At 36.0% G+C, this 19,251-nt stretch overlaps 1 protein-coding gene across 3 annotated transcripts in view; it reads left to right on the top strand.

The window, feature by feature from the left end:
* Positions 1-19,251, top strand: part of KDM6A (lysine demethylase 6A) — a 157,621-nt gene that overhangs the window by 98,407 nt on the left and 39,963 nt on the right. The window contains exons 8-18 of one of the 3 annotated variants that reach the window (XM_082488005.1): positions 1,945-1,979; positions 4,164-4,229; positions 5,416-5,509; positions 8,942-9,068; positions 10,939-11,037; positions 11,406-11,625; positions 12,188-12,322; positions 12,762-12,917; positions 13,549-13,644; positions 16,376-16,480; positions 17,095-17,490. In XM_082488005.1, the coding sequence (XP_082344131.1) occupies positions 1,945-1,979; positions 4,164-4,229; positions 5,416-5,509; positions 8,942-9,068; positions 10,939-11,037; positions 11,406-11,625; positions 12,188-12,322; positions 12,762-12,917; positions 13,549-13,644; positions 16,376-16,480; positions 17,095-17,490 (1,529 nt within the window). The remainder of the gene's footprint in view (positions 1-1,944; positions 1,980-4,163; positions 4,230-5,415; positions 5,510-8,941; positions 9,069-10,938; positions 11,038-11,405; positions 11,626-12,187; positions 12,323-12,761; positions 12,918-13,548; positions 13,645-16,375; positions 16,481-17,094; positions 17,491-19,251) is intronic. The other 2 variants (XM_082488006.1, XM_082488007.1) reach the window with 2 other exon arrangements.

Raw genomic sequence — 19,251 nt, 5'->3', positions numbered from 1 at the left:
ATACCAAGGAGCCAGCTGTGCTACAAGGTCTTCTCTAAAGCTTTTTCACTTATCAGGAGCAGGCACAGATAATTTTGTAAAACTACTTGCAGAATTCTTCCAAAGTCAATAGACTTTTATTGTTTTCTCCCACATATGTGATCCTTTATTGTATTTTATGTTAGTTCATGTTACTTCTCACTAACTGTATCAGTTTTCGCTGTATCTCTGAGTTTTTGTAAGGTTTTCCCGACAGACCCCTTTGCCCCCAGATTTATGTAGGGGTATCGCCCCATGTAAAGGCTTCATTGCCCTGTGGCCTTGGGCATGGTGCCTGACAAACCCAAAGGAAGAGAGTGAAAAGGAACGAGAGGTACTTTGTCAGGTTCTCCTGTGCTATTTAGCAGAAGGAGAACTGTACACTCTGACCCAGGGTGTCAGGTACCATCACATAAATGCTTGAGATTGCCTTAGTCCTACCCCTTGCATTTCTAAAGGATGGGTGAGTAGTGGTATTACAGTGAGTGAGTTCCTAGCAGAAATATTGGAGTACTAAGCATGTCTTTCTATTTAGGCAGTCTCTAATGTGACACCTTTAATTTCTTTCCCTGCATGGCACGGCTTCCTTTAGTAGCTTCACACTGAAGGGGTTTTGCTATGAGGGGGAAAAATAAAAGATTGTTTTAGATAATGAACTCCTGAAACAAAAGCAGAGGTTTTTCTTTCATCAGTACAGAATGAAGTTTGACGATGTGGTGAACATAATGGGTGTGTTATGTGCCCTTTAGCAGGAAACACAAAAAGTTTATTAAAATTTTAAACGATGCATTTCATTATGACCTGGTTTCTGAAGTACACTAAGCTACCTTCTTTATAGTGAGGGACAAACCAGTGCACAAAGGGAGCTTTTCCCCTCCTTATGACCCAGAGAGAAACCCTGTAACTCCAAATTACCGGTATAAACCTCTGTGTCATGCTGTTCTGTAGCTTCAAGAGAAAGAAATCTGTTGAACAGAAATAATTGAGCTTGGCTCAAACACAGGTATTTCCTTAGTTGTCGACCTCAAGAACACCAGGCAAAAGTCTGTCTCAAAGGTATTTTTCCTTCCTCGTCAAGTCAGAATAAGGATTACATTCATCTCAACTAGCTTTAGCTATCTACCAGTCGATGCGTGGTCTAAGTTAGCAGTTCTCAAGCCTTAGAGATCAGGTACTCCACCTTTTCTTTAATGATTTGAGCAGCATGAGGCTAATTTTCCCTCTGCTTTTACTCTTGAACAGCCTTAATTTTCTTTCTCCAGCTAGCAATTTTCTTGCCTCCAAGAGCCGCTAGTAGTATTAGGGCATTCTGTGCAATTTGTATGAGGAATTTAAGATGCTTTACAGTAATGATCAGAATACCGTTTGTAATTAATGCTTTTAGTTTAGTTTAATGGGAAGGACATTTCCAAAAAAGGAAAAAAAAACCCACCTAAATTTAAGATCCTGCATAAAGCTGGCATAGTATAATGTAGTTTTCTGTTCTATAACCCAGCTAGTCTGTCCCTTGGCAGCTGAATGAAAATAAAAAATAAGTCTTTATTTCTAACTCCGTTATATACAGAAAATATTACCTGCATTCTTCTGTTGTTCATCTCTGCTTAAAGAGATTTTATTGCTAAATTTATTGAAAGGTTAATGGACTCTGCACTTCAGAATACAGATAAAATCTGTGGACTGCCTTTCTGCCATATTTATTTGCAGTCTTAACGTTTTCATTAATACATATTCATTCTCTGTCAGTTGTGTTACATAAAGCATAAAATATCAATGTAAACAAATACTTTTTTTGTATCTTCAAAATGTAATTTATCTTGGTTTTGCGTTGATAAATTTGAAACGCTGTTTATCCCTCACTTGAAAAAACATTGTAATTGTTGTTGTCATTCATTAAAACTAAGAATTTTGATTTTCCTACTCTTACAGTTCAGTTTCACATCGCCCACTTATATGAAATCCAGGTAAGCTTCAAAGGTTTTTATAAAGTGTGTTTGAGTTTCTAACTATATGATGTAATTAATCTGTGGAATTCAGATTATACGTGCTTTTTTAAAGTTAGGCTTCAGTCTCAAATCACTAAAGAAACTTTATTTGTTTTGGCTAAATTAAAAATATTTTGTATGTGGACTGTCATCCTATAAAATGGAGCAGCTATTTTAATAAGCTTGCATGTTTACTAGTCTCCCAAATTGAGTGCAGAAAAAACTCTAATCGTAATTTTTAGTCAAATTCTTTTATGAGATTATATATGTATTTTAAAAGTTATATATAGATATAAAAAATATATAGTTTCTCAATTCATATATATTCCTGTTTTTTCTTTTACATACACACATATGTCCAGTCTAGCCAGTTGCCCAGGTGCCTTTTAAGTATATTTATCATGAAATGTTCAAATTTAACTGAACATATGTGACAGAAACATTTGAGGTCTGAGGTAAACTTTGCTTAAAGCTGTGTTATTAATTCTATATCAAACCCTACCACAGAGTTTTTTAGGTGAATCTTTTGGGAAATTACAGAACACTTACTGAGCTTCCAGAGTATAAGTAAATTAAAACCAAGTATCTACTGAAATAGCTATTGTATATTGTAATTTAAGTGACTGGGCATATAATACAGATTGTATGCCCTTTTATCATGTTTATAGGTATTATATGACTGAGAAAGGGAAGCGACATGAAAACAAAAACTGTTGAAATTAAAATGGATAGCAAACATAAACTACATTTTCAGTTAGTTGAAAAGTAGCTTGATAAAGTAAGTGCTGTCTTTTGATGGCATAGTGAAAAATGATTTTAGGTATTTCCATATAAATAAAAGATATAAATTTGATAAACAAGGTATTTTTCTTTTGAATGCTTTTGGTGCAAAGCTGTATGACAAGGCAGAAATCCCCGTCTCAAAACACTGTTACCAAACTTCGTCTACTGTTACAGTTCTTAACAGGCCACCGTCCAGATTGCATTCTGAGCACTGGAGCACATCTGACACGTTTATGTAGCAAAGCATCCTCAACACCTTAGTTCTTTTCATCCGCTAGAGTGAAAAAAAAAGTCAAACACCTCAGGTCACCTGCCAGGTGCCGTATATAATTGTGTGACCAAAGTTACAAGAGCTTAAACTATGCTTTCTGACTGGCAATCATAGGCAACGGGAACTTTATTACAATGCAACTCAGAGCAAAAAAGTTTCAGTGTGTTCTGCTATTTGACTTGGTTTGTCTCACAGTTCTGGGTGGGAGGGGTATCTTCTTTTCTGGACTTTGAGAAACTTAGAACCACAAAGTGTGTTGACTTTACTTTGGGTATTACCTCTGATGCAACAAAGAGATGTTTTTGGAGGCAGGCTGGTTGCTTGGTTTCTTTTAAAGGCTATAGTGCTACAGTTTTCTGAACCCCTCCGTATATTTGAAAATTATCTACTGTCTAATAGTTAATGAAAAAGTTAATTCATTCCTTAATTATGTACCTTCATAGTACTGGAGTTTAAATGATGGGTTGCCAGCCTCTGAACAAGAGAATAGCCTGGCGCTGATGAGAGTTAGTGGTGGTTTTTCATGGTGTTTAATGCTAGTTTCTATTCTTTCATCTGTGGCAGTGTGAGTCCTTCTAGCTATTCAGGATGGTAGCTTATACGCTGTCTAAAGAAAGATGTTGGGTTGGGTTCCCCTTCCCTTTTCTAAGACCATTCATGATGCAGCCAAACATCTACGACTTTGGATCTTTGGAATTAACATATCTAAATAAAACCAAATGTAAACATTATGACTATTTTCTGTAATATTTTAAAGCATACATGTAGTCAGATTTCTAAAGGGTAAATAATACAACAAATAACAAAAGTAAAAAATATTCGAGATCTGGAAGGCATGCCCTATTTTAATAGGACTTTCTGAATCCTCCCTAGCATGTAAACATCTCTTTCAAAGTGTGAATATTAGTCAATGATATTTCCCTGTTTGACATCTGGATTGCTGCCTCTGCTGACATGCTATACAGTGAACTTCTGTTCATTTGCTTATCCTTCATAGTCATAAACTACAAGTTTTGTTCCCAATGCTAGCTTTAAAATTTTTTCCTAATTGTTTTTATTTTGCTGGACATGGATATTTTATTTATTTATATTATTTGTTTTCTTACCAGTTGTCTGCATTTCATGAACACCAATTAAAAATCTTTTCTACCAACTTCCCCTTGTTCCATTTGAAAGTATGTAATTGCTGCTTTAATTTTTCTTCCTGATTAGAGTAAGGTTTTAAAATCAACAGAGTTGTCTTTTGTCATTGTAAGATCTCAAGAACCTAATAACATTTTTAACTTCTAATAGGTGTTTATATTGTTTAGAGTCTTCTTCCCAGTTGTCCCTTTTAAGACACCAGTAGTCATTACTGTGCACTCTTTGCATAAAACAAGTTTAACTAAGTCATGATCATTTGCATTTAGGTGGCTCTATTTATTTTAGGATGCTTTTCATCTGTTTGCCAGAATGAAACTTAATATCGAAAAGCATATTTTTCTTTAAAAATTGTATAGAATTTTTAGAAGGAAAAAAAAAAGTACTCTTGATAACAGACCCTCAGCATTTACATGTTCTAGACTTTTGTGGGAGAGGAGGAACAGAAGAGTTAAGCATTTAAAATACATTCACTGTTAAACAATTGTTAGGGTGATGCAAAGATAGATGCTGACGTTACTACAAAATAATTCATCTATTGAGAAGTCAATAAAGACCACGATCTTAACCTGGAAATATCTTTTCTCTATCAAGACCTGTTCATATAGAGAGTTAAGAATTGTATGTTTCCATGCTTTAAGCACACTTAAAGTATATAGCAAATAATAAGATGGCATACCCTCATTCTCTAGGCATATTTCATGGATGTGTTTTAACGCTACATGTGATGGGACTCTTACCACAACAACAAATATGTTGAAAAGGTAGTTGAAATCTACTGAAGGAAGGACAGAGGCAAAATTATACCAGGCGCCAATTACCGATGTTCTTCATTTCTGTTACAAATTTCCTGGGAGGAATTTGTATAGGTTTTTTTCTGATGTAGACTCACATTGAAACATTCCCCTTAAAAGCAGTATATTCATTTTAGTGTAAGAAGCATAATGCATGTATGAGGAGTTGACCAAATTAAATCATTTTCAAATTTCCCTCAATTACTTTAAGTAGGCAGTTTATATTAAATACTATATTTATGAAAGTTATTCTCTTACCGTATATATACGTCATTCATTAAAGCTTTCATATGCACTGTATGCAAAAAAAAAAAGTTCTAGAATTTTTCGTCAATGTGTTTGTGTGCTGTCAGTGCTGTGAAATCGTTGCTATTGGTGATCTGTTGTAAGCTTTATGATTAATCCATTTACTTTTTTCCTTTTGCAGAGAAAGTATCACTCTGCAAAGGAAGCTTATGAACAGCTTTTGCAGATCGAAAACCTTCCTGCACAAGTAAAAGCAACTGTCTTACAGCAGTTAGGTATGTAAAATTAACTTTTATTTTCCTGTGTGTTTCTTTTTTCCATTTTCGCCTTCAGCAGTGTTTTTTAAGGCTCCATTTCCAAAGTGAGTCTTAGACACTGAGTATGATACATGAGATTTTCACCCAAAATAGAATGCATAACAGTAGATAATTAAGTAAGTAAGAGAGGAGGAAAAGATTTTAATTAAACTTACACAATTAAAAAGCTCTTAGACTTGCTACAGTATGCGCATTACAGGTTTTGGGCAATGAGGGGGTTGTCTTTCAGAGGAGTGCAGCAGTTAGAATTCTGTATTCTCTGTTCTGTCCCTGAGAACATCCCTTGAATAATCAGGCTAAATGCAGTAAACCAAAATACTCTTCTCTGTTGCAGAATAGAAGAATGTGGCAAATGAAAAATTTATCTTTTCTTTCTCTTTAATTATAGTACGTAATGAAAACCTATTTCTGTGACTAAAAAGTTTATCGCCAGTTTCCATAAAAGAAACCACATAAAAAGAGAAAAAATATTATTTTTTTTAAAATTGTCATTTTCCATATTTATAGAAAGCTAATAAATCATTTTAGACCAAGATTTCTAATGAATGTGTAGAGTAAATTACTTTTGTCCTATATGCCTTATAAAAGTATTTCCAGAATATTTTGTTAAAATTGTTTAACCCAGTGCAAAACGTCTTCATTCACTTTCTCCATGTTCTTCATTTAATTTATTATTATGAATATTAATTTAGCCTGTTTATGCCCATTTTTATTTCCATCCCCCCTTCACATAGTGATCATTTAATTCAAATTAGTAACTGGCACTAAGTTACGGCCACAGTGCTTTCTTTTCTTGTAATGCAGATTGTGTATGAATTTGGAGTGGGCTAATTTGTTTAGCTTTTGATTCTTCTGTGTGAAATCACAAATGAAACTGCTGCAGTAGTTCACTGCAGGACTCTATACGCTGATCTTTTTGCTGTCACACAACAGTGTTGCCTATATTTCAATATCCTCTTTGAATTTTTTTTTAACTTGGTATTATCCCACCTAGTATAAGTTGTCAGCAGTTTCATCCAGAAAGGCTATACATATGATCAATGGAATACAGGCTTCCCAAAATAGCTGGCCAATGCTTTTTCAACTCTGTTTGCTTCTATTGTGGCAACATACATCAAAGGCGCGTGGTTGTATTCATAAAATCCTACCACAGGTCTCTATGCTAGCAATAAGAGCAATGACTTTGAGGACTGTCTGCTGTCTAAAAACTGGATTAACTCCCTTTATTCAATCAGCATAGGTCACCTAGTTTTGTAGTGTGGGTAGCTTCTATGTGGAGAAAGGGACAGAGTGGTCTTAACAAGGACATTCAAGGAATAATACCATTTCTTTTGCTCTTCGCAGTTAACAGTGGTATTTATCAGATTATGGTGTTTATTGCATATCTAGTTTCTAGCAGCTGGTAATAAAAACACATCCTCAGGAAGCACAGTCCGGGTGGCGCACTGCGCTGCTGCTTAGAAAAAATAATAGAAAATACCTGCCATCTGCCAGAATGCTACTGGCAAAACCCAGTCAAAATATATTTGTATTTCTATGGGGACGTCTTTTTTTTATTTTTTTTTTTTAAACTCCAACAGAAAAATTGTTTTGGCATTGTCCTGGTTCCGGCAGGGATGGGGTTACTTTCCCCAAGGAGCCGGCAGGGGACGAGGGTATTCCATACCACGTGACCCATGCCCGGGCTATAAGAGGAGCTATCTTCAGACAAGATGAAGTACTCTTTTTTTTCAGCACAGTAACCACTTGGCTCCTAACCTGACATTTCTTGCAGCCTATGCTGCAGACCTCTGCTTCTGACCACAGTTTCTAAGCGATACTTCTTAAAACACCTCAGGCAAATGTTGTTGAATAGATAGAATTTTCTTTTGGACTGCCTTTTTTAAAGCTTGGAAGTTTACCTTCCATTTGCAAAAGGGTTGCTGTGAGTGTTAACAAACTGTAAGTCCATGGAATAAAAAAAATAAGCTATATAGAACAGGTAGAATAAAATATTTAAGGTATAGTCTAATTACAGAGAGTGAAGTAAGGCTCATCAGTTCAATTCTCAGCCTTGCCTACCATTTCAGATGAGATCAGAATCTGATCTGGATCTTTTTGAGTGGTATTACCTGTTCACGTAGTTAGACTACATCAAAAAGGATAAGCTTAGGGTGCTGAAGTTTAGCTGACAGAGGTTTTAAATGGACATTTAGTGCAGGTGTGTGTACAACTGTAAATAACTGGAACTTTATAGAAACCTTGGATATTTCATGAAATTGGTGTAGTGTTTCACAAGGGACCATTTATGGGCAGGACACTATAAAAACATAGGGACAATCTGTTGTCACATCTTACATTTTACAAATGTTGGTTGAAAAGCAGTGGATTGTTAAGACAAATACATGGACATTAAGCAAACAAGAAAACATTGCTGAGCAGCTTGGTATGTAGTGATTTCAGCAAGCCAACTGCCTGACACAAAGGATTTCCTTGTACTCATGGTATTAATGGTGGTGAGATGATTTTGTGGCCGCTTAAAGGAATTCCATCTAAGCACAGAGGCAGGTGAGGAGTAGGTTGAGAAGACGATGAAGGTGCTTAATTTGAAATGGTAACTGAGCCTTGCATCAGTGCTAGAGCAGAGATGTGTTTTATAGCATGTAAAATATGGGAGCATAGATTCTGGGTGGCCATTAAAGTGGGGATGAATAATTTGTCTAATGTAATGAAAGAAAAAAAGACATTTGAAAGAATGTGATGTGTGGTTAGATGAGGAAATAAAATGAACTTTTCAGCAGAATTTGTTATGTGGATGAGAGGTGATTGCGTTTGTCAGGGTGAATGGAAAGGATGTTGTAGCAATGAAGATGAAATGACAATGTAAGACAGATTTAAGAGGAAACATAAAAATTCTTACTGATGTTCTGCTGGGGTATTGTCCAGGTGTAGATAGTGGATAAATACGGGGATTTAGAAGAAGCGGAGTAAACTGAACATAATATACAGAGAACTGATGTGTATACAGGGAGAATGGTTGTAATTTTCTCAATGACAGGGACGCTATCTGTGTTCAGAGGAGGAAAGAGTTAACACTTTCAGATTAACTTCTTGTAGTAGAAGATTGAGCAGTTCATAATTGTGCTACTAACCTCACAGAAAATTACTTAAACCAAAAAAAAAAAATGCTTAAAAGTACCTGAAAGTAATTTTGACTTTGGGTTCTTTTGTCCTATAATTTTAGTATAGAACTTTAAGATTTTTAAAATTTTAATTCATAAAATTACATGTAAGGGATATTATTGTTTGATATTTTTAAAGAGGAACTAATGCTATGAATATCCTGCTGTGCCAAGGCGTTAAATGGACTTAGGGAATTTCACTTCTGCCATTTATGGGTTCTTTTTGTAGGCTGGATGCATCACACCGTGGATCAGCTTGGAGACAAGGCAACCAAGGAAAGCTATGCTATACAGTATCTCCAGAAATCTCTAGAAGCAGATCCAAATTCTGGTCAATCCTGGTATTTCCTTGGAAGGTGAGAAATGACTTTATAGACACCATAACTATATTTGTAAATTTATTATGGATACTCATTATTGTGAGTATCTGACATTGTTTTTCTTCTTAATGCTTTCAGAGGAAAAATGAAGGGAAAGGATATATGTATCTACTGACGTCTAGTTTTCTGCAAAGTGTATAAAAAGACAAGGTGCTAACATATTTGGGATGAATATAGATTAGAAGTTGAAATGAAGTGTGTTACCCAGGTGGTCCTGCTTTTTTTGTAGTTATTATTCAGTCTACACATTTACAGTAATCTGTCTGCACTGCTTGATTTTACCTGTTACTTTAGGAAAAATTTCTTCACAGAAAAGATTATCAAACATTGGAACAGGCTGCCCAGGGAAGTGGTTGAATCACCATCCCTGGAGGTATTTAAAAGACATGTAGATGTGGTGAATAGGGACATGGTGTAGTGTAGTTTTGGCAGTGTTAGATTTATGGTTGGGCTAGATGATCTTAAAGGCCCCTTCCAACCTAGATGATTCTATGATTCTATATTCTGGCAGAAGAGGAAAGGAAGTGTTACGGGGTTGTGCATTCGTTCTTCCTCTTTTTCCCTCCTCAGGTATTCCCTTGTGTTATTCCTTCCTCTCCTGGTTGTCCAAACTGGATAGCAAGTTGGTTTAAAGCTACCTTTCAAAAATATACTACTACCACCCTCCGCCCCCACTGAAAAAAATCTATTACCCTGTTTTCAATTTTGTTGGGTGCTTAATATTAGTGCTGTCCTAATCAGAGTCTTCATGTGTTTGATAAGCGGACAGATTGAAACATGTCTATTGGACATTGGGTTAGATGGTGATTAAAAGGATCTTCTTAATCATTGTATTCAGTCTTAATGGAAGTTTTTAGGCAAAGTACTGCTAGATTTTATTGTATTCCTCTCGTAGTGTGCCTCAGGAATCCATGAAAGTGTAGCGTGTTTGACAAACCTTTGCCTGTACTGTTCTGCTTGGTTTTTATTTTTTAGTAGAATAAATTTTCTGTTGTTATTTATGTGTTTTGAAAGTTGTCAGTTTTTTTTTTTTCCAACAGGAAAACTTACTACAAACAATATAAGAAATAGAGCTATTGTAGATTAAGCTAGTAAATGTATATATATATTTAATATAGCGTTTATTTGAAACTTTTAATTTTAAAAAGGTAGGTATTATTCCCTGTGGTATAATTGTAGTTCTCTTTAGAGTTCTGCTGTTTCTGCTTATAATGCCAGAATATCATTGAATTTGTATGTGGAAAATATTCAAGTAAGAAATGAAAAAATCCAGAACAGCAATATTTTTTCCAAAATTTTGTGCTCTGTATATGCAATAAAACTAACTGGTTTGTTGTTCATTACTTGAAATCTTATTGAGATGTGAGAAATATACATAAAAAGCTTCCTAGGCAATAAAGAACCATACTGACCAACTCAGTTAGGATCTCTTCGTAATTCTGAAAACACTTCTTGTAGAACATGAAGTTTCATAACGATGAAATAGGTAACTTAATTGTTTCTTTATAATCCTATCTGTAGATAAATATTGTACTTATTGACTGATAAGTTGTCAAAAATGAAAGAAACATGAGTCTTTAAAATATGGTATGACTCCCTTACAAATGCAGTAAACTAGGGTTTAAGCTGTTTTGGTGTACTTATCAAATAAATAATTAGTAATAGATGTTGATTAAGACGTTTGAGTCTGCTTATGCCTGGCGTTCAGAAACAGCAATTGTTTTGGATTCATCGAGATGAGAGTATGTATTTGCATGACTTAACATTTATCAGAACAGTCTTGGTAAGCCATCCTCAACGATTACCTTCTATAAGTATTACCAAAACTCTTTTTCTCTTCTCCCAGGTGCTATTCAAGTATTGGGAAAGTTCAGGATGCCTTTATATCTTATAGGCAATCTATTGATAAATCAGAAGCAAGTGCAGATACATGGTGTTCTATAGGGTAAGAATGATACAGGGTAATACAATGATATAATTCAATGCTAATATATATAAATAAAGAATATCAGCTTTTCAACTGTTTTGTGCTCTCAAGGGGACTGTAAAACTCTTTCAATTATATCTTTGTGTTGTCAGACTTGTCTGATTTGAAGTTTAAATAGTAAATTTAGATTTACTTTCTCAATTTTTAAAATACTGAATATGCTATGTATATGAGCTTTGCATGTTAAGATTTTATTTGTTGTTTATGCTCATTACTGTGGTTTATATAATGGCAAAGTTTATTAAGGGTTTTGGGGGGGTGTATATTTGACTTGTTTGTATTTTGACTTTTTATTAATTCTCAACTTCACTAATCTTTCTATTCAGTGTGCTGTATCAACAGCAAAATCAGCCTATGGATGCTTTACAGGCCTATATCTGTGCTGTACAATTGGACCATGGCCATGCTGCAGCCTGGATGGACCTAGGCACACTCTATGAGTCCTGCAACCAGCCTCAGGATGCCATTAAATGCTACTTAAATGCAACTAGGAGCAAAAATTGTAGTAATACCTCTGCACTTGCAGCACGGATAAAGTATTTACAGGTAAAACTTAACGTTTTAAGAAGCGGGTAATATTCTTCCAAACACACAGCAGAGGGGAGGGGAGAAGTAACACACAAGTTTAACTTGCAGTTGTTTGTGGTGTGTATAACCTGTTTTCATGTGTATTGTAAGCATATCATAGCCTGTAATATTTTATTTCTTCATTTTTAAGTGGAACTTAATTCCTTATAAATCCTATTTTGCACATTTAATCAAAGCATACCGTTTTACATCACTTTGCTTTTTTCTTTGTATTGTCTACATTTTTAAGTTCTCATAACATATATAGAGAATACACACATGCTATCTTTCACTCTTGTTTGCAATTTCAGAAAAAGGGAATTATGAGACCTCTGAATCCAGAGCTCATCTTTGTTCTGATTCTCACAAAGGTTTATATTCTGGTTACCCTCTTTATACTTAGCACCTTTCTAAAACCCCAAATTTTAAATCTATCCTCTCTTTAAGACATAATTAGCTACAGCATTTAGGAAGATTTCATGGACTTGCTCTTACTAAAGTAGGCTTGTGTTAAATTTGCTTTTTACATAATTTTTCCTAGGCTCAGTTGTGTAACCTTCCACAAGGTAGTCTACAGAATAAAACTAAATTACTTCCTAGTATTGAGGAGGCATGGAGCCTACCAATCCCCGCAGAGCTTACCTCCAGGCAGGGTGCCATGAACACAGCACAGCAGGTGAGAAGTTGGGTTATGTTCTGCAGGTGCCCAGCTTTAAGGGTTCTTTACAATCGGTAGCGGTCAAGCTTATTTTATTGAGCACAGGACTGGCTTTTATTAATAAAAAGCCTTTGATTTATTTGCAAAGGGATATTAGATCAAGAAGCTCCCTATAATATGGGAGAAATGGGGGTACCAATTTAGAACCTTTGTGGATTTTCATGATTTTAAAAGATTTCATCTTAAATAGAAATGCTGCAGTGGTTTAATAATCCCATGAAAGGTACACATTCCTCCATTGATGACCATATGGAAACTGATTTTTCAATTATTGAGATCAGCTTCAGAATATCTAATCAGCCCTTTTAATGTATGTGGGCTGTTAAAATATATAATTTAAAGAAGAGAATTAAGAATATATAGAACCATATTTTTGTCTTCCTTCTGTGATTCTTAGGCTTGTAAACCTCATCATCCAAATACTGAACCTGTACTAGGCCTCACTCAAACACCAATTTCACAGCAATCCTTGCCACTACACATGATTCCTTCTAGCCAAGTAGATGACCTGACCAGTCCTGCCAAGAGGAAAAGAACATCTAGTCCAACAAAGGTATATATTCTGATGAACTAAAGAGCCCCCTACCAAAATTATATGGAGATATGCATTAAAATTATGCAACGTGCACAGAATTTGTGCTGTAAACTTTAATCCTTTGGCATCAAGGTGGGGAATGTTTTTAGGAATTTTAAAAAACATTTTTCAATGATGTGTTTAATCAGGTTACAGTTCAGACAGGAAGTGCATAATGGCAATGCAGATCATAGTTGTATGAATGAAAAAGTACAATCATAGTCTGATGATAGATAGAGAGGGAGACGATCATGTCATCCTGTCTATTGCCTTTGCTTATATTTAGAGTTCAAGTGTTTCATCATCATGTAATAGTGCTACAGTAGATAAAGTATTCAGTTTTAAAAGTAGTGTACATTTAAGTTAATTGCGTAATTTGATTTGCTTGTTTCTTGTTACGATACTAGCTATCATGTAACTTTTTCCTCTGACTGCTGTGATACTGTATGGGAATGGCAGAATAAGACTTGGCATGTTTTAGTATATTATTTGTTTATACTTTTATTCTTGATACAATGACTATTTCATAAGTAAGGTAAAATCTAGATAGTAAAAGAAACTATGTTGACCCTTTGATAGTCACGCATTTTAATGTAATGTTTTCTCTCAGAATACTTCAGATGTTTGGAGCAGTGGCCATACAGTGTCACATCCTCCTGTACAGCAACAAATTCATTCTTGGTGCTTGACACCACAGAAATTACAGGTAGGTGTGTTGAAGATCTTCAGAAGCTTTGTATATGTTTTTGTTTCTTTCTTCCTTCTAAGAAAAGTAATCTGGAACTTTTTTTGGTTTCGCATTTCTGAAATTCAGCGTGAAATACTTACCGAATAATTCCTACAGTGTAATTCAAGTTGTGCTAATATTTATGGCTTCTCCACGTGAGATCGGTTCTGTAGTAAAATAAATGGTCTCTAGCAGAAACTGAACACTTATGTTGCATGAATTCTATAATTTATAAAGTAAGAACATACAGTAGTTCTTTATTCTTATGATGTTTTAAAGATAGATATGCAAATTTACATACTTCTGTGCCAAGTGAATTTTGCTACTTGCTGTGGTGTGGGGGATATTGATGGAGTTGTAGAAGTATTGTAATATCCTCTTTTTCCTCTGAGGTAGCTTCTTGTATCAAATTGTGTAAACATGCACATTCTACACAATGCAAATACTCAAAATCTGGTACTGCTTTTCTGTATTTTATGTCACCTAATATATTTATATGAAATGCTAGATTATATTTTTGTTTCGGGTCTTTTTTGTTACGATGTTTTATTGTCTCTTCAGCTCATTAGGGCTTGCAGTGAGCTTCAGCAGGAATTCCGTATTTTGAAAATCAGGCCTAGCTGGAGACTCGTACCCATGTATCACAGATACTGCTTTGGATGCAAGGAAAAATAGAAGGGAATGCACTGCAGAGACAGAAGGCATTCTGATTGACTGAACAGTGTTCCCCCAACTCCAATATAGTTCTTCAGCTATTTTTCTGTCTGAACAATATTGGCTTTAGTATTCTGCATAATTTTTCTCTCCCCGCCACCTCTCCACCCCTTTGGTCCTCCTTAATCACTCTTCTGTACCTCTCTCTCTTCATGCGTTCTTATTATTTCTCTCTTCTTATTTTATATCCTACTACTTTTTCCCCTTTTTAGTTTCACCTTTTTCCAGATCCAACTTCATCCTTTAAGTAGTATCTAAGTAGGCTTCTCTATCTAAATATGGTGTACTGGATTTGCTGGCAATAGCTCCACAAGGTTCTAGCATATTTGAATAGGAAAGCATAAAAGATATGATACAAGACAAGGGTGAATAATACCTTTATTGCATCTTCTAAGTCAACCTTTTAAAAGTAGCAGCTCAGAGACTGGATGGATATGGTAAAATTACTGAAAAGAAAATTCATTGTGTTCTACCACAAACCAGGATAGTCACACACACCAAGTAGCTCAGCTAACAAAAGCAGAAGGGGAAAGGGCTGTGGCCACACAGTAGGCGCCAGGGCTGCAACATGCCAGTGGAGGAGGAATGGGTGTTGTTTTCACAGAATTGGTGGGCAGCAAGAACAGTGCTGCCCACAAAGCCTCTGCACCTATACCACTGGAGAGAAGTGCAGGGTTGCCTCTGCTGACATATGTGCTAGGTCAGTCTTTCCAATTCCTGTTACCCTATTTAGACATTTTTTAAAAGCAAATTAACAACTGCAGAGCACTGGTTTTGGCTTCTGTGTACCTGGTGCACGCACTCACATGAAGACCCTTTTTTCCCTCTCACAATCACGCATATGTAGAGATAGACAGATAAATTAGTCTTATTCATTGCAATCCCCTACAGAGGGACTTCAGAATGGAAGCTGCTGTTAATCCGGGGACTTTGGCATGAACCATCTTTAACCACTTTTTCAGACAATGTTGAATTATTTTTTTTTTAGTTGATAGTTTGCAAACAATCATTCAAAGCAGAATGAACTACACTATTTAATACTCATACTTCAGTTCCATTTATGTATTACTAATACAGCATAATCAAAGCAAAGGAGAGGAGAAGGATGTAGAAAAATAATACATGCAGACCTGAAAGGAACTAAAAGAAACCTGATTTGTGTTTGGTTTTGGTGGGGCTCGGTTTGGTGTGTTTGTTGTTTTTTTGTTTGGGGTTTGGTTTTTTGTTTGTTTGTTTTTTGTTTTTTTTTGAAAGGATTTACAATGATGTGAAGTACCGTAGTATTTTAAAACCATCAAGAAAAATGTTTGTATGTCACCTTTTGCTTACCACAACTTTTACCCCTTCCTTTTCAGTGCTTTTGCGTTCCACAAATTCAGTATTTCTGTCATGCCACTTAACAGCAGCGGGCTTACAGCTAGAATGATGGTGTGGGCTTTAAAATGGATACAAAGATCAGATTTTTAGTAATAGATACTTAAATTTATCAGTTGCAAAGGAGTTCAGTATTGTAACTTAAGATACTGCTCTCTGTAATTCAGTTGTATGGTCTTCTGGGTTTGATTTTATTTTATATTTTTTTAAATTTTCTGGAGTTTTCATGTGTGACCATAGGTTGAATTTACTTCGTGCTGAAGAGTATTAATAAAAGAATAGCATAGTACAAAAAGGTGTTATAAAATGCGTAATGATAATAAGAATTCTGTATACTCATACTTGAATGTAGTTTTCTTTTATACCAATACACTTAATTTTAGTGTGGTGATATTATTTATACACTCAAATAATTTAGAAAGTCTCTTTAGTTTTAGTAACTAGTAATACAGTTTGGTTACACAGCAGTGTATGGAAAGAAGTTTATGCAACAGAAATCTCAGTCATGTTTTCAGCTTTAGAAGTCTTGTCTTCACGAATAATTTTTAGTATTGTATGCAATAAAGTTATTAAGAAGCACGTGCAATTGTAATATTTCTGAACTGTACTGCTATTTTTTCAGCACTTGGAACAGCTGCGTGCAAACCGAAATAATCTAAATCCAGCACAGAAACTTATGCTGGAACAGCTGGAGAGTCAGTTTGTCTTGATGCAGCAACACCAGCAGGTGAGAACAAAAATATTTTTCCCTTCTACAAAACTTCTGTCAGTAATGGTGTCTGTTGTGTTTCGTGAATTCTGAATAATTTCTGTTGTACAGAGGTCTCATGCCCTTTAGTACATTACATTAAGTTAGTTTTTTTTTGTATAAAGTATAATTGAGGTTTACTGGTTGAAACGTAACGGATTTAGCTGTGTTTTATTATACAACTACCAGACAGTGTAAAAGTTTTTAAGCCACACTTTCAAACTAAAGTGAGTGGATACATCTAAAAGCAGTCTGACTTGAAAAATGTGTAGTTGTAGTAAGCCGTATTACAACATATTTCTCCTCCTCTCATGGTTAACTTCTCTGTCTCTTAGTGTCCAACTTCAGTGGTAAAATGCTAACAGTCAAACGGAAGGGCCTAGAAGAAAAGTGTACCGATAGCTTTACCTTAAAATTCACTTTGTGCGGTCATGAGCGTGACAGTCACCTCATTTCTCGAAACCAACTGTGAAGATCTTAAAATCAGTATAAAATCGGAGTTGACCAGTGCAATAAAGTGCACAAACCTTGTACAGTCTTTCCTTTTTAAATTCTGCAGCTAATGTTCTTATGCTGTGTTCATCTTCCGTTAGATGAGACAAACAGGAGTTGCACAGGTACGATCTACTGGAATTCCTAATGGGCCAACAGCTGATTCATCACTGCCTACAAACTCTGTCTCTGGTCAGCAGCCGCAGGTTGCTCTAACCAGAGTGCCTAATGTCGCTCAGCGTGGAATCCGTCCCGCCTGCCCCGGGCAGCCTATGGCTAATGGACCCTTTCCAGCAGGCCCCGTTCCCTGCAGCACAGCAAGAACGCTGGGTAGTACAGACACTATTTTGATAGGCAATAATCACATAACAGAAAGTGGAAGTAATGGAAACGTGCCTTACCTGCAGCGAAACGCACTCTCTCTACCTCATAACCGCACAAACCTGACCAGCAGCGCAGAGGAGCCGTGGAAAAACCAACTATCTAACTCCACTCAGGTATCCAATTTCAGTTTACTCGTAGAGTATGCTAAGGAGGCTTGAAAAGCAAGTCACTGTTTGAAGTCTCTCATTTGTAAACGTGTTTTCTGTTTCCTAAAGTTGATGACCTAAGTGCAAATTAAACTTAGACTAGGTTAAACCTGCCTATTACTTTTTATTGTTAAAAATGTATGTATTAAATTAACTCCTTTCAGGATAAAGGAAATAATCATAAATGAAAGAGGACAGTTACATGCTGCTCAGCTGCCTACATTTGCAGAAAAGTTTTAAAAGGATTACTTGTACATCTTTTTGTTGCTTCTTTAATGTGAAAAGTTGTGACTTTGTTTTTCATGTAGAAGGAATGTGCATATTTCATGGGAAGCTGAATGTCGTGGTTATTTTGACAATACGTTGACATCATGTTGTAATTATTACCCATATTTTGTTTCCATATGATCTTTCAAAATTAATATCTAGCAATCAGTCCCACAGATTTACTTGCAGAAAAATACAATAATGCCAGTAAAAATCCATAAGGATTAAAGTGTGTAAGGAAGGGTGTTTTGTGTATGTATGTGTTAGAACTTGAGGATAGAGCTTTTTTTTTGTTGTTTTTAATTTCAGCCTAAGTGTTTTTCTTCTAAGACATACCTTGTGGATGTAACGAGGTGTTCTATAGGAAGATATCCTGATGGTTTAATTCACTTTTGCCAGATGGGTTATACAGCTTGATACAATATTGTTTTCTTCCTCAGAACTGCATAAATTTCTTGTTTAATTAATATTGCATGTTACTTCAGTGCTGAAGAATTGAGAGTATGCTGTGGTACAGACATGCATAGAAGCTTAACTGCACATACGCTGCAAAAAAGGCTAAGATAATACTGGAACATCTTGTGTAAAAAGTGGTCATTCAAAACTAAAACAGTGTGATAACATGATTTTCTAAAAAGTTTCCTCTGTATCGGTAGTACTATTTATATGGTTTATAAGCATGGCAGGGGGGCGTGACTCCTGTTGGCCTCACTACCTCTTGCTTGAAGTAGAATTCACTTTTCTGTTTTCTCTGTATTGCATAAAAGAAGCTCTGCACTTGCCAGAGAGCTATCTGCTTCATAATAGATGTCTATGGTGCTAGTGCCCATAAAGTAGGCAAGTAATAAATTGCAGTAGGAGTTGACTGCTTTCCATAGAGATGGTGTCTTTGAAAAGGCTGGGTAACTGTCCTGGTTTGAGGTAAAACAGAACCAGTTTTGTTCAGTAACTTTGCTTCTTAGCTGGGCCTCTTCTAACTACTGAAATTAACTGCATATTGTGCAGACAGTGTTCACTCTCTCAGAGTGATAAGACCTATGTCTATAGCTGATGCCCAGGCATGGGATGCAGAGAGGCTCTTGCTTATACTTATTGCTATAACAGCCAAGGGCAGATAACACTGTTATTTGCCCCGTTGGAGGGTCGGAAGCAGAAAAGCATAGTGGGGTCCCACCTGCAGGGAGGAGCGGACAGGACAGGTGACCCAAAACTGACCAACAGGGTATTCCATCCCATCTGCCTCATGCTCAGTATAAAAGCTGAGGGATCAAAGGGTCACGGGCTCTTCCTTCAATGGCCGACGTCTGAGGAGGACTCTGTCTGCCTCTGATCCCGATCCTGAATCCAGATCCGGAATCCAGTTCCCGTCCGTCACTGAGCCCAGCCTGGGACTGCCCCAGTGCCAGCCGGTGACATGATTGTCATCTCGGGAGCTTGATACGGTTTTGTATATATTTCATT

This window comes from Vanellus vanellus (assembly GCF_965231255.1).
Source record: "Vanellus vanellus genome assembly, chromosome: 1".
Lineage (NCBI taxonomy): Eukaryota > Metazoa > Chordata > Aves > Charadriiformes > Charadriidae > Vanellus > Vanellus vanellus.
This window is presented reverse-complemented; position numbering and strand designations above follow the sequence as displayed.